Below are 18262 nucleotides of genomic sequence, written 5' to 3' on the forward strand. Positions count from 1 at the left end.
GTCAGTATGGTCCTTGTGTTTGAGTTGTGTGTTTAAGAAGGTTGTAGAGGATGCAGACATTCATTCATTCACTTATTTTTGGTAGAAGCTTTATTGTATTGTAATGAACATACCATGCAGTTAACTCATTTAAAATGTGCAATTCAGTGCCTTTGAATGTATTTAGACATTTACGTAATCATTGTCACAACAAGTTTTAGAACATTTTTATCAACCTACAGAGAAACCCAAACTTCTGCCATCACACCGTGCCAGTTTCACCTTCTTTCTCCCCAGCCCTTGGGAACCATTCCTCTGCACACGCACTCGCTTTAGATTTGCTTCTTTGGGACAATTCATATCAATGGACTCACAAAATATGTGGTCCTTCTTGATTGTCTTTCATTTAACACAATGTTTTTCAGGTACATGTATTTTGTATAAGGTACCAATACCTCATGTCCTTTCACTCTTGAATAATATTATATGGTATAGACATACCACCTTTTGTTCATCTGCTCATCAGCTGTCAGACCTTTGGGTTTTGTATCCACTTTTGGATTCTTGTTAGAAATGCTGCTATAAACATTCATGTACAAGTTTTTGTGTGAACAAATATTTCATTTCTCTAGAGTATAGATTTATTAATGAAACAAATGGGTCATGTGGTAATTTTATGTTTAGCCTTATCTTTATTTTTTTTTAATCGCTGAATAGTATTCCATTGTGTCTATATACCACTTCTTCTTAATTTACTCCTTCCTACCTTGTTGGACACATGAGCTATTCCATTATGTGACTACTTTAAATAGTGCTGCAAGGAACATAGGTGGGCATATATCTCTTGAAATTAGTGTTTTTGCATTCATTGGGCAGATACTGAATGGAATTGCTGGGTCAGATGGTTGATCTATTTTTAATAATTTGAGGAACCTCCATATTGTTTTCCATAGGGGCTGAATCAGTCTGCATTCCCACCAACAGTGTGTAATGTTTTCCTTTATCCCCACACCGTAGTCAACATTTCTTGTTTCTGTTTGTGTTTTTTCTTTTCATTTATATGGAGTATTCTCACAGGAATGAGGTGGTATCTCATCATTTTGATTTGCATTTTCCCAATGATAAATGATGTTGATCACTTTTTCATAAAGAGGGAACTATTTTAGAAGGTAGAGTTTGATGACCAACTCCCCCCTCTGTCACTTTCTCTTTTTTTAATTTTATTTTTTTATTCCCCATACAATTGCACCCCCTTATTTTGACCCCAACTCCTCCTTTCCCCGACCCCGCCCATAGTGTGTCTCTGGTTCATAGTTGTTTGTTGATTTTGATTTTTTCTTTCTTATAATTATTCTTATTCCTGGTCCCTTATTTAGGTTTTCTAGATTCCTGCTATGAGTGAGACTATCCGGTATTTTTCTTTTTCTTTCTGGCTTATTTCGCTGATCATGATCCCTTCCAGATCCATCCATGTTGCTGCAAATTGTATATGTTTATCTTTTTGAGTGCTGAGTAATATTCCATTGTGCATATGTACCACATCTTCTTGATCCAGTCATTGATTTTTGGGCATTTGGGTTGTTTCCAAAGCTTAGCTATTGTAAACAGTGCTGCTATAAACATAGGGGTGAAGGTGCTCTTTGGAATTAATGTTTCTGTGTCCTTTGGGTAGATACCTAGGAGTGGAATTGCTGGATCATATGGGAGCTCTATCTTTAGTAGGTTGAGGAACCTCCACACAGCTTTCCAAGTGGTTGGACCAGTTTGCACTCCCACCAGCAGTGCAGGACAGTTCCTTTTCTCCACATTCTCGCCAACATTTGTTGTTGCTAGATTTTTTTAATATGTGCCATTCTCACTGGTGTGAGATGGTATCTCATTGTAGTTTTGATTTGCATTTCTCTGATTGCAAGTGATGTTGAACATTTTTTCATATGCTTGTTGGCCATTTGTATTTCCTCTTTGGAGAAGTTTCTTTATAGATCTTCTGCCCATTTTTTGACTCTGTTATTTTCTTTGTTTTCGTTGAGTCTCATCAGCTCTTTGTAGATTTTGGTGATCAGTCCTTTATCGTTAGTGTTGGGTGCAAAAATGTTCTCCCAGTTGGTGGGGTTTCTCTGTGTTTTGGTTATTGTCTCTTTTGCTGTGCAGAAGCTCTTTAATTTGATGTAGTCCCAGCTGTTTATCTTTGCCTTCACTATCACTGCTTTGGGTGATGGGTCGGTAAAGATGTCTTTGAGGTGCATGTCATAAAGTGTTATGCCTATATTTCCTTCTATATGTTTTATGGTTTCAGGTCTTATGTCTAGCTCTTTAATCCATTTTGAGTTGGTTTTTGTGCATGGTGTGAGATAGTGGTCAAGTTCAATTCTTTTGCATGTAGTGACCCAGTTTTCCCAGCACCATTTATTGAACAAACTTTCTTTGCTCCAGTGCATATTCTTTGTTCCTTTGTCAAGGATTAGTTGACCATAAGTCTGTGGGTTTATTTCTGGATTTTCTATTTGGTTCCATTGGTCCATGTGTCTGTTCTGGGTCTACACCATGCAGTTTTGATTATTATGGCTTTGTAGTATAGTTTGAAATCTGGGAGCATGATGCCTCCATTCCCTTCTCTTTTTTTCAGGAGGGTTTTGGCTATTTGGGTTTTTTGGTGGCTCCATATGAATTTTATCCATATGAATTTTATCAATATTTTTGCTATTTCTTTGAAGAATGACATTAAAATTTTAATTGGAATAGCTTTGAATCTGTAGATGGCTTTTGGTAGGATGGTCATTTTGATAATGTTAATTCTTCTGATTGATGAGCAGGGATGTCTTTCTATTTCTTTGTGTCTATTCTATTTCTTTTAACAGTGTTTTATAGTTTTCTTTGTATAGGTCCTTTACTTCTTTTGTTAGGTTTATTCCCAAGTATTTGATTTTTTTTGTTTCAATAATAAAAGGAGTGGTTTTCTTGATTTCTTCTTCTTCAGATTTATTGTTTGTGTATAGGAAGGCTACTGACTTTTGCATGTTGATTTTGTATCCTGCCACTTTATTGAACTGATTGATGAGTTGAATTAGTTTTTCTGTGGAGTGTTTGGGGTTCTCTATGTATATTATCATATCATCTGCAAATAGTGATAGTTTGACTTCTTCTTTTCCTATTTGGATTCCTTGTATGTCTTTCTCTTGTCTAATTGCTCTGGCTAGGACTTCCGGTATTATGTTGAAAAGCAGTGGTGAGAGTGGACATCATTGTCTTGTTCCAGATCTTAATGGGAATGCTTTCAGCTTTTCACCATTGAGAATGATATTGCCTATGGGCTTGTCATAGCTGGCCTTTATGATGTCGAGGTATGTTCCTTGTATCCCGAGAATTTCAAGGGCCTTTATCATGAACGGGTGTTGTACTTTGTCGAATGCTTTCTCAGCATTGGGGATATTATCATAAGCTTTTTATATTTCTTTTTGTTGATATGTTGGATTACATTGATTGATTTTTGGATGTTGAACCATCCTTGTGTCCCTGGCATGAATCCTACTTGGTCATGGTGAATTATCTTATGGATGCATTGTTGGATTCTGTTGGCAAGGATTTTGTTGAGGATTTATGCATCAGTGTTCATTAGGGATATTGGCCTGTAATTTTCTTTTTTTGTGCTGTCTTTGTTGGGTTTTGGTATTAGTGAAATGTTGGCTTTGTAGAACGTATTTGGTAGTATTCCTTCTTTTTCAATTTTTTGAAAGAGTTTGTGTAGGATAGGCACTAATTCACTGCTGAACATTTGGTCGAATTCATTTGTGAAGCCGTCTGGGCCTGGGCTTTTGTTTTTGGGGAGTGCTTTGATTACTGCTTCAGTTTTGCTGCTTGTAATTGGTCTGTTTAGTTGTTCTATTTCTTCTTTGTCCAGCTTTGGATGATTATATCATTCTAGGAATTTGTCCATCTCTCCTAGGTTGTTGAATTTGTTTGCGTATAAGTATTCATAGTAATCTTGATTATTCTTTTGATTTCTACTGAGTCTGTTGTGATTTCTCCTCTTTCATTTATAATCCTATTTATACATGTTTTCTCCTGTTTTTTCTTTGTGAGCCTTGCTAGAGGATTGTCTATTTTGTTTATTTTTTCAAAGAACCAACTTTTGGCTTCATTGATCTTTTGGATTTTTTTTAAATTTCTAATTCATTTATTTCTGCTTTGATTTTTATTATTTCCTTTCTTCTACTGGCCTTAGGGTTTTTTGGTTGTTCTTTTTCTAGTTCTATGAGATGTGAAATTAGGTTGTTTCTTTGAGTTCTTTCTTGTTTGTTGATGTGAGCCTATATTGCTATATATTTTCCTCTTATTAATGCTTTTGCTACATCCCATACATTCTGGAAAGTTGTGTCCTCCTTGTCATTCAACTCAAAGTATTTTTTAATTTCTTCTTTGATCTCCTCATTATTCCAGTGTTCTTCCAGTAGTGTTGATTTCAATCTCTATGAAGTGGGATGGTTCCTTGTTTTCTTTTCATGATTTATTTGCTGTCTTGATGTTTGCTCAATATATTACTCCATTCTCTTCTTGCCGTAATGTTTCTTCGGAGAAGTCAGAGTTAACCTGATTGGTTTTCCCTTATATGTTATCTGTTTCTTCTCCCTTGCCAGTTTCATTATTTTTTCCTTGTCTTGGACTCTTGCAAGCTTTGTTATTAGTTGTCATGCTGTAGTTTTCTTTTCATTATGGTAATTGGGAGTTCTTGCTTCTTGTTTGTCTATATTCATCTCCTTTTTCATGCTTGGGAAGTTTTCCTCAATTATCTCCTTGAATAATTTCTCAGTTCCTTTGTCTCTCTCCTCACCTTTTGGAATGCCTATAACTCTTACATTTCCTCTCTTCATGGAGTCTGATAATTGTCTAAGAGTCTCCTCATACTGCTTCATTTGCACTTCTCTCTCCTTTTCTCTTTTGGCTCTTTTTATTTCTGTATCTTCTACAGTACTGATCCGTTCTTCCATTTCATTGATTCTGTTTTCATTGCTTTCCCCAGAGTTCTTTATCTCCTCTAGTAATCTTTTTATCTCCTGAATTTCTTTTCTTTCTTTTCTTAAGTTCTCACTTTCATTCTTCGGTTTAGTTATTATTTGTCTCAACTCATTTTTTTCCTTTTCGTTTTCTTTCTGCTTTTTAAATCAGGATGCTTATTAATTCTCTATCTGATAAGCAGAGAAGTTCTTCCATGTCATTGTTGAGCACTGGTGCCTGTATTTCTTTTTGTGGTGTGTCTTCTTGCTTGCTTACTTGGTTATTTATATTTTTTCTTCTCCCTATTGTTTGCTTTCTAACTAATTCCATGCATTGAGGCTTTGTGCCACTGGTGTTGGCGGGCATCTCTTTGGAGTGCTCCTTTAGGGGTGTTGGAAACTGTTTACCAGACTGAGACCAGCACTGTTTGGCTAAAACTCTACCAGTGTTTCTGGGCTCTGTCCCTACAGTTACCTCCCTCTGTATTTACTCAGTTCCAACAGGGAATATGCTAGTTGGTGATTTCGTTCTGGTCACGAGGTGGCGCCAGAGACCCATACTTGCTGACCTGTGCTTTTTCTCAGGGGAGCTCCTCAACACAGGGGCTCTTATTCAAGATGGGTGCTGTGTCTGCCCCGTGTTCACCCAGTGTTGTGCACACAGATGTATGGATCCCACGCCCTGAATTCTGCACTCTAGGTCTCAGTTCCAGGGCTATCAGATCCAAAACGCTGGCTTTCACCCTGAACAGTGCCTGATGTTATGGCATGTCCCATGCCCCGGATCCCGTGCTTAGCTCTCATTTCCAGGATAGGGTCTTGCTCCACGCCTTATCCCTCCTTACCCCATTTGCATGGCCCACCCTCTCTCAGCACCTGAGGGTGTTTTTGGGATCTCTGATTTCCAACTATAGGGTGTTGGTAATTTTTTCTGGTCTCTAGGTGGCACCAGATATCTTTCATAATGTCCTTGGGGAACTGTTTTTTTACCCTGTGGGGTCTGGGGGAACAGAGTGAGGTGGCGTGGAGCGCCTCAACGGTGTGGGGGTGCTGTGTCTGCCTTGTGTCCCACCGTTGTGGGGATTCCACACCCTGAATTTTGTGCCCTGGGTCTCAGTTCCAAAAACCCTCAGGTCCAGGACGCGGGCTGTAGCCCAGTTCAGTGTCTGCAGAAATGGTGCCTTTTGTACCCTGCTCCAGTGTCTGGGCACCTGGTTTCTGATTACTCAGTGAGGGACATTCACCTCAATGAGGAATCCCTTGGGTCTCCCTGCAAGCCTAGGTCACAGGTGCTGGGACCTGGGCAGCTGCAATCTGCATATGCTTTTCAAGTGATTTGCTTTTCTGCACAAGCTTACAGGCTGGCCTTGGGCTAATTGTAGGGCTCCTTGGAGTCTTTGTTTTTCTGTAATGGTGCCTGGAGCCATTTCCTCACCTCCAGGGTGATTCCTACATGGTTCTCCACAGTTCCAGTTCACAGGGTGTGGTGGCTGAAATAGTTCCTTTCTGCTCTCTGCTCACAGTCCTGCTTGATGCATAGTTTTTTCTTGTTGGTTGTTTTAGTTTAGTTTTTTTTTTTTTTCCTACTCCTTGCTGTTGGTCGGAGAGTGCCAACTTTATCTGAGTGTGAAGGCTTTGAGATCTGGCAGTTACTTTTCTTTATATCATTTGGCTTCCAAAAGATTTCATAGGAATAATCTATTGATACTTTCTGATAGCAGGGAAACCTTTATAAGTTTCACTTATAGGAGGAACATAGGGAAACCATACAAGGGATTAGAAAAAAAAAAGGCAAAACTAGCAGGTGTTGTGCCCAAGATCAGCAGACTTGGCGAGCATAGCCTCCAAGAATCCAAAGACAGCTGATGCAAATGCAAAAGGGAATTTATTACGGGCTCGAGTCCAGGCCCACGGCACCTATCGATGCAGTGGCAGATAACGAGAGCCCCGAACAGAGGAAGCAGGGGTCTGTTATAGGATCACGAGCGGTGCAAATTTTGAAAGAAGCTGGCAATTACTCATTGGCTACTACAAAGGCATTTTGGCACGAGTGGTTACAGTTTCAAAGTGATTGGACGGTTAGATATGCTGTCCCACTTATGGATAGGACTGCCCTCATTGGCGGCTGGGGTGGTCTGCTTTTTCGTCACCAAGTGGAGTGAGGGTTGTGACTGCTGAAACTATCTCCGGAATGTGGCTGTGCAAGTACTAACATATCAATGTGGAGGATATACAAAATGGTGAAACCTCGGCTAAGCTTGATTCCACAGCAGGCAAACTATAAATTGGAGACATTCGGCAGGGGATGGAGAGGGAGAGGGATCAAAACTGCCCTCTGTCACTTTCTGACCATGTGACATGGTGAACTTTTTGATGTCTCTAACTTCACCCTTTGTAAGTGGAACCAGAAATTACCCCTGCTTCATTGGGTTGCTGTGCATGCTAAACAAGATTCAAAATCTGACCACTCCCAGCAGAGCTACCCTGCTCCAAGTCACTCTATCATCCACTTTGTAAACAGTCTCCCAGCCTCCATCTTGCTACCAAACCCCAACCTCATATTCTCAAGTTAATAGCTAGAGTGATCCTGTCTCTTCTCTTCTCAAATTTCTCCAATGGCTTCTTACTCAAAGTAGAAACTAGTCTTTACAGTGATCTAATGGCAGGTCAGAATTCCTACTATTTAATATTTTTATTTACTCTGTATACTTAGCCAAATAAAGTATGGACATAATTTATGCTTGTATTTTTTTAAAGATTTATTTATTTAAGCATTCAAGAACTGGAGTACAGGCCAGAGGAGTGGTGGGGGTGAGAGGATTCACCAGGGACAGAGTGGGGAACAGAACAGGCAGACTGACTTAAATACACTGCTGAGGGGAGCAGCAGGCAAGACAGGAGAGGTCTCCTGCACCATGTGGGTAGCTCCCTGGCTGGGGATCGAGCTCGTGCTGCAGTGGCTGCCTATTGCGTCATAGTGCTAAGACTTTACCCCTTGTGCCACCAGGGAGGCCCCCATGGTTGTATTTTTTACAGTCATAAAAATCAAAGATAATTATTTTTAGATAATTTTTTTTCATTATTTGATGCATCAGATTCACTTTTTCCCCTGTTCCTCCTTTAAGTAACTGGTTCCTTTCTCCTGTTTTAGGTTATACATGTCTACAGAAATAGACAACCCTCATTTTCCTCTATCAGTTTGTACTGTTGTTACTATGATCAACTTTATGGTAACTTTCCAAGGCTTGGAAGATCAACTGTTATCTACTGTATTAAGTCATGAAGCCCCTCATTTAGAAAACCAACGTTTCCAGTTATTGGAGAGTATTTTCCTTGATTCTAGAACTCTTGAAGAACTGGAGGACAAAACATTAAATTTACTGCAGAATGCACTAGGTAAGTTAAGATACTTAGTGATAGTAGGAGACTTTTGTTTACCTTTGTGAAGGACAGAATAAAAATTATAGGGAAGGATGATTTTATAAAGTGGTACCAAAACTATCAGGCCATCTTTTCAGAACTACCCCATTTCTAAAACTAAAACACTGAATTTTTATGTTCCTCAATTCCTACTTCTTCTGTAGCTCATTATGTCATAGGATATTTTCTGCACACCCTATAATCAGTGAAAATGGTAAAAACAAACAAACCAAGATTCAGAAGCACAGTCACTTGTATTATATAAACCATTCATATGACAAATGTCAATTTTTGCTATGACTTCTGTCTGAATTGGACAAAAGACAGACATAATGAGGCAAAAGCAAGTTGTTTTAGATAACACACATCAGAGTGATCTATGCTATTATTATGGTGTTACTATTTATTCACTACCACTTGCTCCCCATATTAGAAATCTGTAATATTTCTAAAAGATTGTAACCTCTTACTAACAGTGGTTTTAATAAAAAATAAAATAAAAAGTGTCCTTGATTCTGTACATATTTTTCTTCCTTTTCCCCAAGTTTTAATAAACAGATCATCCTTAGGATACTTTTGAAATATTTTATCTTTGGTATGATCTTCTGCTTATGGAAAATAGTGTGATAGGATGAGAACTGAGAAAGGTGGGCCACAGCTTAGGTCCAGACATTACTTAGAAATTTCATCTGCATCTTTAAGAATATGGTATCTAGATCATGCAATATAATAATCCCAGAACTCCTTGCAATCAAACCATGTTTAGTTCTCAATACCACAACTGAAAAGGGCTATTTTCAAACTGAAGTGTGTCCAGAGGTAAGCCTCAAAAGTTGTAAGGTGTCCAGAAATCATATTATTTAAAAATAAGCAGTTGAGGAAAATAGAAATGTTTTTCCATAAAGTAGAAGTTTATAATGGAAATAGGAAATCTACCTTAAATATCTGAAAGAGATAAAATTATTATCTGTGTTCCTAGAGCAGCATTTTTTTTTCCAAAAAGTGAGTTGCAACCTACCAATAGTAGCAGAAATCTGTTTCATTGGTCATTGTCAACTTTGTTTCATAAAACAAAACACAATGCAAAGTGTCAGAATGCATCCCATGAAATAATGGTGAGCTTTTTATTTCCTGAAAATTTAATTTTCATTTTCTATGTATATAATGGGTTACATTAGAAATATATTTTTAATGATAGAATGACTACTAATGTGCCTGTAATAAAAATAAAATTCACAAGGAGGACCATAGGTGTATTGGTGGTAGATGTGGCGTGGTAACATGCATCTGAAGAGGTGTGATCCTGTACCTCTGAATCAGATACAGTGTTGTAGACCAATGTCACCTCAATAAAAAAAAATAAATTTAATTTTGAAATAAAATCCACAAACACAAAAATAATATAGAGAAAAGATGAGAGAATGAGAAGGAGACCATTTGTCATTATCAAACTTTTAAGAAACATGATCTATCTTCATTTAAAGGCCTATTTCCAAATCAAAACCACCACAAGTGTACAGGTAAAGTAGTACATAATAAGGAAACTGCCGTTTGATATTCCAAAGGACTTTATTTCAATTTGTTTTTTATTTGTTCACCTTTAGGGGCTATACAAGATGACATGGAAATTACAGACAATTTAAGAAAATCCAAAATGACTTCAAATGAAATTTCAAGACGCATCAAATCAACAGAAATAGCAGAAAGAGCAATTCAAGAAACACGCAGTACATATCTCCCCATTGCTACTCGAGGAGCCCTGCTCTACTTTCTAGTGGCTGGTCTTACACAAATCAATTACATGTACCAGTTCTCCCTAGACTGGTTTCATCAAGTTTTTGTTTTAGCAATAGTTTCCAAAGACAAGTTGAAACAAGAACAAAGTTTGAAAAAGGAGAAAAAATCTCCGAAAAAAGTTCATGAAGTTACAAATATCTCAAAAGAGCCTAAATTAGAAAGCAAGACAAATCTTTTAGACAGGTATCTTAAAAATTCAATAGACATGTTGACAAGAAACATTTTTAAGGTGAGACATTTGTTAAAAAAAAAAAAAAGATTTTTACATATTTATTTCACCTAACAAGATCAGTGTAATAGTGATATTTTCCTTACAGGTGGTCTCTTCAGCTCTATTTAATGAACACAAACTTTGCTTCTCCTTTCTTCTTTGCACTACAATCATGCAAAATAATGCTAAGGGAAATCTAATGCAGGATGAAATTGGATCCCTTCCAGATGAAGAATGGAATATCTTCTTGTATTCTGGCATATTGATAAACAGTAAAGGTCTAATTCCCCAGCCTAGACTAAATAGTAAGTAAAACTAATTGTTTGGGATTTAGTAAAAAACAAAACAAAACATACAAACACATTAAAAACATGTATCCTGAAAAGTGCTAAAAGCATTGGGCCCTCATCTTCTACAAAATACAAAACCTAGATATGAGACCTAAACCTATAAAATCCTAAAAGAAAACAGCAGGGGAAAGTTTCTTAACTTGAACTTGCAATGATTTCTTGGATATGACACCCAAAGTACATGCAACAAAGGCAAAAACAGATAAATGGGACCACATCAAAATTAAAAACTTTGTGAATTAAAGGACACAATCAACTGAGAGAAAAGACAGTCTGTAGAATGGTAGAAAATAGTTTACATCATCTATCTGATAAGAAAATATACAGAATAGTTTTTAAAAATTGTCAGTCCTATTTTAAACATATTCAAAATTATTTAAACTTCCACAATAAAAAATCGAACATCCCACTTTAAAAGTGGACAGATGACTTGAATACAACAACCACATGAAAAGATGTTAAACATTACTAGTCACAGAATTGCAAGTCAAAACCACAATTAGATATCATGTCACATCCATTAGGATGGCTACTAAAAAAGTAGAAAATAACAAGCGCTGACAAGGATGTGGAGAATTAGGATCCTTGTACACTGTTGAGTGAGATTGTAAAATGGTGCTACTGCTATAGAAAACCATATGGAAGTTACTTAAAAAGTTAGAAATATGACCTATCAATCCACCCCATCTATATACACATACACACATACACATATACATATATAGTTCCACTACACACACACACGCACACACATAAAGGAATTGAAAGCAGGGTCTTGGAGATATATTTTTGGAGATCTATTTGCCTATCTATATTCTTAGCAGCACTATTCACAATGGCCAGTAGATGGAAGCAACTCAAATATCCATTGATGGATGAATAAACAAAATATAGTATATAGGCAAAATGGAATATTATTCAGCCCTAAAAGGGAAGGAAATCTTGATACATGGAGGAAGCTGGAGGACATTATGCTAAATTAAATAAGTCAGTCATGAAGCCACTGGAGGAGAAAGGTGTAGGAGAGGGAGTTATGGAAGGCAGTGTCAGAGACAGAGGGAAAGGAGGCCTAATGCACTCTTATGGAGGATTGTGGGTACTTTGGTGGTTAGTGTGATGTGGTAACATACATCTGGAAAGGTGTGAAACTATATCTCCAAATTATATACAAAGTTATAAACCACTGTTACTGCAATAAAGATAATATAACTTTAAAAAAATAAATAAATAAGTCAGTCATAAGAAGATAAATGCTGTCTGATTCTACTTACATGTCATAAAAACTGGAAATAGAATGGTGATTATGAGGGGATTGGGAGTGGGAGGAGCTTCTTTTAAACAGAGTTTCAGATTTGCAGAAAAAATTCTGGAGATCTGTTTCACAACAATATAAATATACTTGACACTTCTGAACTGTATACTTTTAGAAATAGTTAAGATGGTAAATTTAATGCTGTATGTTTTTACCAATATAAAAAATTGTTACCTTCTTTGTAATCAATTTTTATATGATCCGACTTTCCCCTCCACAACAAATATTTATTAAGCATTTACTGTGTAGTAACTAAAGGTTAAGGTTGCATCTCTCTGGTGTGATTTTCTCCTTTTCTGCTAGGCATGCATGAAGTCTGCATGTATCAGCATCTACAGTGGCTGTCAGAGTCCAGGTGGAAGCAGTGCCAGTATGTCAGTGGTGAACTAGAAACATTTTCCCTTCTGTGCAAATCCCTGGTATCAAATGTGTTGCAATGGAGTGCTTTTAGTAACAGTAATGCTGTATATTCTCTGATCAGCATACCTTTCTCTTCAGAAAATGTTTCACTGGAAAAAAGTGACAAATCACCAGAGGAAAGTAAGAAAGCATTTATTGTTTTCATCTAACTTCCATATATGTTTGCAAAGATTAACAATTTATAAATGTTAATAAATTGCATCTCCCATTGAAAAAATTGAAAGGTGGAACATAACTATGTTGTTAACATATCTCTGTTATTTAATATAGTCCTCACAGCACTTTTGCAACATTATCATGAAGATCGCTGCTGTTGATGAGAAATGCTAATGAGAAGTTAAAACCTTCATATAGATGAATATACAACCTAAGTTTTATTACACCACACTTATTTTGAACCTTAGATCTGAATGAGCCTACACATATAACAGATATGTGTTTTATATAACAGAGAAGTAGTTTACATATTACTTTGTATAATAGATATGTGTTTAAGAATTGCATAAGAAATAGAACTTACTTTAAATGCTTTGCTATTTTTAGCATATCTTTTTGCACTTTATTTTTTTTAAAGATTTTTATTTATGCATACAAGAGCTGGGATACAGGCCAGAGATGCAGGGTGTGAGAGGAGTCACCAGAGACAGAGTGGGGAACAAAAGGGGCAGATTGACAGATGTACACTGTTGAGGGGAGCAGCAGGCGAGACAGGAGAGGTCTGCTGCGCCATGTGGGTTGCTCCCTGGCCGGCCAGGGATCGAACTCGTGCTGCAGAGGCTGCGGATTGCTTCACCGTGTGGTGCTTAACCCCTTGTGCCACCAGGGAGGCCCTGTTTTTGCACTTCAAACTCCTTATTTTTCCCTGCTTCATCTAGTCACATCACCCTTCTCACATGTTTCCTTCCACTTTTTTCTCCACTTTGCTTCTAGACTTTTTGCTACAATATGCAAGTATGTTATGCAATAACATAAAACATCCTTATATGTATTCCTTATGGGATAGAAAGAAGTGGTATTGCTGGATCAAAAGTGTACTTTTATGTTAAAAATTGCTACTAGGTTGGTTTTCTTTAAAAATCATAATTGCTACTTCTGCCAATACATGAGTGCCCTTTTTTTCCCCAGTGAGCAGTATTGATTATTTTTTAACTTTTGCCAATCTAAAAAGTTTAAAGTTACTTTTAGTTTGAATTTCCATGATTACTAGCCAGTTTAAGTACCTTTTCAGATGTTTGTTGAGCATTTGAACTAGTTGTTCATGTACATTGCTCATTTTTCTGCAGGATAATTTATTTCATTTTTGTCCGTTTGTAAAAACTCCATCAGCTTAACAGGTAATTTCTTTCTGTGTTGTTAAATATATTCACTGTTCATTCAAATATTTTTTCAGAATCTGTCAAGGTTTGTTGGATTTGTTCATTGTATCTGTACCATACAAATGTTTAAATATTTGTCCAGTAAATCATGTCTTTTTTTTTTCTTTTATGCTTTCTTGATTTGCTATTCTGATTGAGAAGCTCTCCTCTCTTAGCGTAGTCAGTCTGGAATATTACTGTTTTGTTTTCTTACATGCATCACTAATCTATCCTGGGTTCATTACTTATTATACTATGAGTCAATATCTTTTATTTAAAGCAATTCTTTCTGGACCTTTTTGTAAAGTGAAGATCTTTTTACTTTACAAGTGATACCAGTTTATCAATTTGTAAGTAGATTTTCACATATTGTGAGCTTTTTTTAAAGATTGTCAATCCTATTTTAAACATACTAAAATAACCTCTTCTGTCATCTAAGTTGTACTTGAAGTTAGACATTGGGGAAATGCCATAGACTATAAGGTAGAGGTAGGTAGAAATTATAACTATTATCTGGGATAGATGGACATGAAGTCTAGAAGGCTTCCTACCTTGCATGAGTGTGTGAGCCATTAGGACTCGATTGCAGTGGTTAGAGGGGTACTATATACACATGTCTATCTTTATGTTATTAATGTAACATATATAATATTACATATTATTCAATTTTAAAAAGATTTGAGAATCTTTGCATTTCCATTTGTTTCTTATTTCTTGTTATCTATCGTAGCTAGATTATCAGTAGAAATCTCTACAGTTCATCAGAAAAGCATCACATATGCAGGAGCAAGTTATAACATGCTGGCTCTGCCCTTTGCTTGTCTTTTTATTTCCTTCAGATGTCCAGCATCCTACAGTATTCATCAACCACTTTACCATGTTGAAACTTAAATACCTAATAATGACTAGTTCTTTTGTGAGTTAAAAGATAGTTATTGATACTAAAATCCTATAGAAATAAAGCTCCCTTTAAAATAAGTTAGCCATGCTTTTAAAATTTTTATAAAAAATATTTTCATTGTGCTAACTTTTAATGAACCAAGGTATTTGATTATTAATCTCATGCTTTCCCTCTAAATTATATGTAGTTAATGAAGATGAAGAAATTCAGAGTCCTGTAACTTTTCCCTGGGAGAACCTTACTCCATTTCAAAGACTTATTTTGGTAAGATGTGCTATGAGAAAATACTGACATTATGACTGTTTTGAGCATTTTATTACTAATTTAAACCTTCAGATCTAAAATTATATATACAAGAGATATCTATGTTTCAAATTGACATTAATGGCAGAGGGAAGTGCTTATAATCCATCTTAATGTTCCTCTAATTGGGGCAAGTCCAATTAGAATAATATTTCTGGTACCTTCCCTCCTTCCCTCCACCCTCATTCACTCCTCCCTGAGAGGACAAAGGTCTTACAAAACAGGGAAATTTGAAAGATGAATTCAGAGTGCATGGCTAAGCCCTTTCTCCTTTGTCCCTTTTTGGGATCTGCTTTACTGCAAAAATCACATTTTCTGCTCCTTATGAGGATACTTCTCACTGCCATAGATTTTATAAAAACAGGTTCTGGCCACTTAGGAAGAAGCCAATAGCTGCCTAGCACTGGTTGTGACAGGTAAATCTATCTCATTCTGGGGTTTGGCATCAGGAAGCACACACACCTAAACCACATCTGACACCTTGACCTTATTATCTGTAAAGGTGATATTTTGCCTAACTCCTCTTTTTCTCAATTGCTTCAGCATCTCACTGGCAGGTTGGTGATGCACAGACACATACAGTTTGGGCTTAATGATGGTGTCTGTGATGGTGAAAAGTCTCAGGGCAGAACTCCTGACATTCTGTCCAGAAATAGCATGTAATGCCTTGCATAAAGCAGTTTCCATGGAAAATTTCTTTCTTCTAAAATTTACTGTGATTTCCAGTAGCACCTGAACTTAATATTTGTATACTGTTCAAAATCTTTCAGTCCCTGTAGAGTTCTTAGATCTGTATTAAGTTATCACAAACATGTAAATATTGTGCTCTCTTCATTTTAATGTCTTAATGGGACAGTGAGTATTCTCCCACTCGTGCTACTCTGGATTTTCATATCCTCAACATGAATGTGCTTTTCTTTCTCTAGGTAAGAGCAGGAATAAAATCAAGAAACGGTCTCTTTTTGCAGAATCAGGGACCATAAGTTAGGTTCAAAAAGAGATCTTGGTCAGTGTCAGAGAGAAAGAAGAACAAGGTAGCCCCAGGTCTGGAAAGGGCTTTCGAGGCTCAGGAGCAGTGGTGGCCATTTGCTCTCACACATAGACTTGCTCCCATTAAACTTCCCAACACAGGAGCACCTTCAAGCTCTGGCAATCTAAATAATAAATACTTGTTCATTTTGTCTCATTTTACCATAGGGAATATTCCCTTGAGTGGTTTTGAAAATTAATCTTTAAATTTTCTTCTTTAGATAAAAATTCTTAGACCAGAATGTTTAGAGAATTCAGTGAGAAAGTTTATAACTGAAAAAATGGGAAGTCATTATCTTCATACAAGTGGAACTAATTTGAATGAAGTATATAAGGAATCTAGTGCCAAAACTCCACTGATACTTATTCATTCCCCTGGTAAGCTGTTTTTGAATAGTGAAGATGATAAACAATATTCATCAAAAGATGTAGAAAAATAGGTTCTGTGTCCAGTTATTCTATGTTTAAAATATTTTCCTATTTTATTTTTAAATATTTTGGGAAAGGGGCCTATTAAAAACATTAAACTATATTAAGAGTGAACCATTCTAAAAAATATGAGCTAACAAAGAGGAATATGATTTCTAAGATTCACAAATATGGAAATTAATTTTCTGGGCAGAAAATACTGCCTGAACATCTATCATTGATATGAAAGTTGACTTTTTCCCTTGCATTTATTAATTGTTTGATGAATGTTGACTAATGAGAAAAAAATGTTACAACCAATCAGAAATTGACCTTACTATCCAATGCTGTATTCCTCAAAACTGCAAATGTCTTTTTTGTTTTTGTTCTGTAAAGTCAAAACAAAATATTTTCTCCTAGGCGAAATGTATTTTATCATCTCCAAATCAAGTAGGTCTTTACAATTCACCATTTTCAAAATTAATTCTATTGGACAAAAACCTTGTTCAAAACTTAGATGCCCATGAGTAGTTGGAAGAGAAGCTAAAAATGATCTATTTTAGCTGGACTCACAGCCATGTTGAGTAGTGTCACAGCTCAGCTAGCTGCAGAGGAGGGAGCAGATTGTGGGGAAGGTAACCAGCAGTTGCCACTGTGGGGAGATGTTATCATTCCTGTGTTATCCTAGGCCATCTCGCCAGTAACTGGCAGAGCCAAAATGTGAACTCTGGGTAAAATTTTAAAAAGTGTAATGTTTCTACTATGTAAGTGAATTTACAACTACATATAACTTCCCATGTTGTTATACAGAGATTGATATCACAAATATTCTCCTGAAATTTGCACAAGAGTTAAAAGGAACAACGAAACATGTCAGAGTGATTTCTTTTGGTGATGTCCAGGCAGCTAAAGCAGAAGACCTCATCACAAAGGCCCAAGGAGAGACAGAACAGTGGGTCTTCCTCCAGAACTGCCACCTTGCAGCATCATTTATGATGAGGCTTTGTGCTATTGTGGAATCGTGAGAGTTTTATGTTTATTTCTAAGTAATCATATTAATTATAAACAGGGAGGTAAAACTGGAAATGGCAAGATATACTGTGCTTCAACAATGATAAGATAATGTGTTGGGACACTCAGAGGAAACTTGGGTTTCCATTTCTTCCTTGGGTTTCCATTTCTCCAAGAATTTGAAAACTACACTAAGTAAATAAGCTTTTGTTAGAACAGAGGTCTCTTTAGTTTTTACTTTCCACATGTTTTATCACTTTCTCACATCAGATTTTCATTTTCAATAAATATACTTATATACCTACACACACATACAGATGTATAGATCTATAACCTGTGTTTTTTTTTTTTTTTTACTCTTCCTATTGAATTACTCTGGTTCTTATGTCACAAATCAACTGACCATAAGTGTGGGTCTATTTCTCTTTCATCATTACCACGCTGTCTTATTACTACAGGTTTAAACAAAATCATGATAAGATAGCATGTGTATTCTAGCTTTGTTTTCATTTTCAAGATTGTTTTAGCTATTCTAGGTCTTTTCGTGTTTCCTATACATTTTAGAATTTCTAAAAAAAGTCAAGATTTTCACTGGAATTGTGTTGAATTTACAGATCACATTTAGATGACTATTAACCTTAATAATATTGTGACTTCTAACCCACGATCATGATATAACTGTCCATTTATTCGGATTTTCTTTAATATTTTAATCAAATATTTTCTTTAATTTTTTTTTAATTAATAAATTTTATTTTTATATTCCCCATACAAT

At 36.2% G+C, this 18262-nt stretch overlaps 1 protein-coding gene across 14 annotated transcripts in view; it reads left to right on the top strand.

Annotated features, from left to right (window-relative positions):
• Positions 1-18262, top strand: part of DNAH14 (dynein axonemal heavy chain 14) — a 276008-nt gene that overhangs the window by 227668 nt on the left and 30078 nt on the right. For 13 of the 14 annotated variants that reach the window (XM_054694831.1, XM_054694834.1, XM_054694839.1 and 10 more), the window contains 7 exons: positions 8122-8366; positions 9995-10416; positions 10505-10703; positions 12364-12600; positions 14924-15000; positions 16290-16446; positions 17287-17497. In XM_054694831.1, the coding sequence (XP_054550806.1) occupies positions 8122-8366; positions 9995-10416; positions 10505-10703; positions 12364-12600; positions 14924-15000; positions 16290-16446; positions 17287-17497 (1548 nt within the window). The remainder of the gene's footprint in view (positions 1-8121; positions 8367-9994; positions 10417-10504; positions 10704-12363; positions 12601-14923; positions 15001-16289; positions 16447-17286; positions 17498-18262) is intronic. The other variant, XM_054694835.1, reaches the window with a different exon arrangement.

The sequence above is a fragment of the Talpa occidentalis genome, unplaced genomic scaffold (genome assembly GCF_014898055.3).
Source record: "Talpa occidentalis isolate TD23 unplaced genomic scaffold, MPIMG_talOcc4v2.1 talOcc4.14, whole genome shotgun sequence".
Classification (NCBI taxonomy): domain Eukaryota; kingdom Metazoa; phylum Chordata; class Mammalia; order Eulipotyphla; family Talpidae; genus Talpa; species Talpa occidentalis.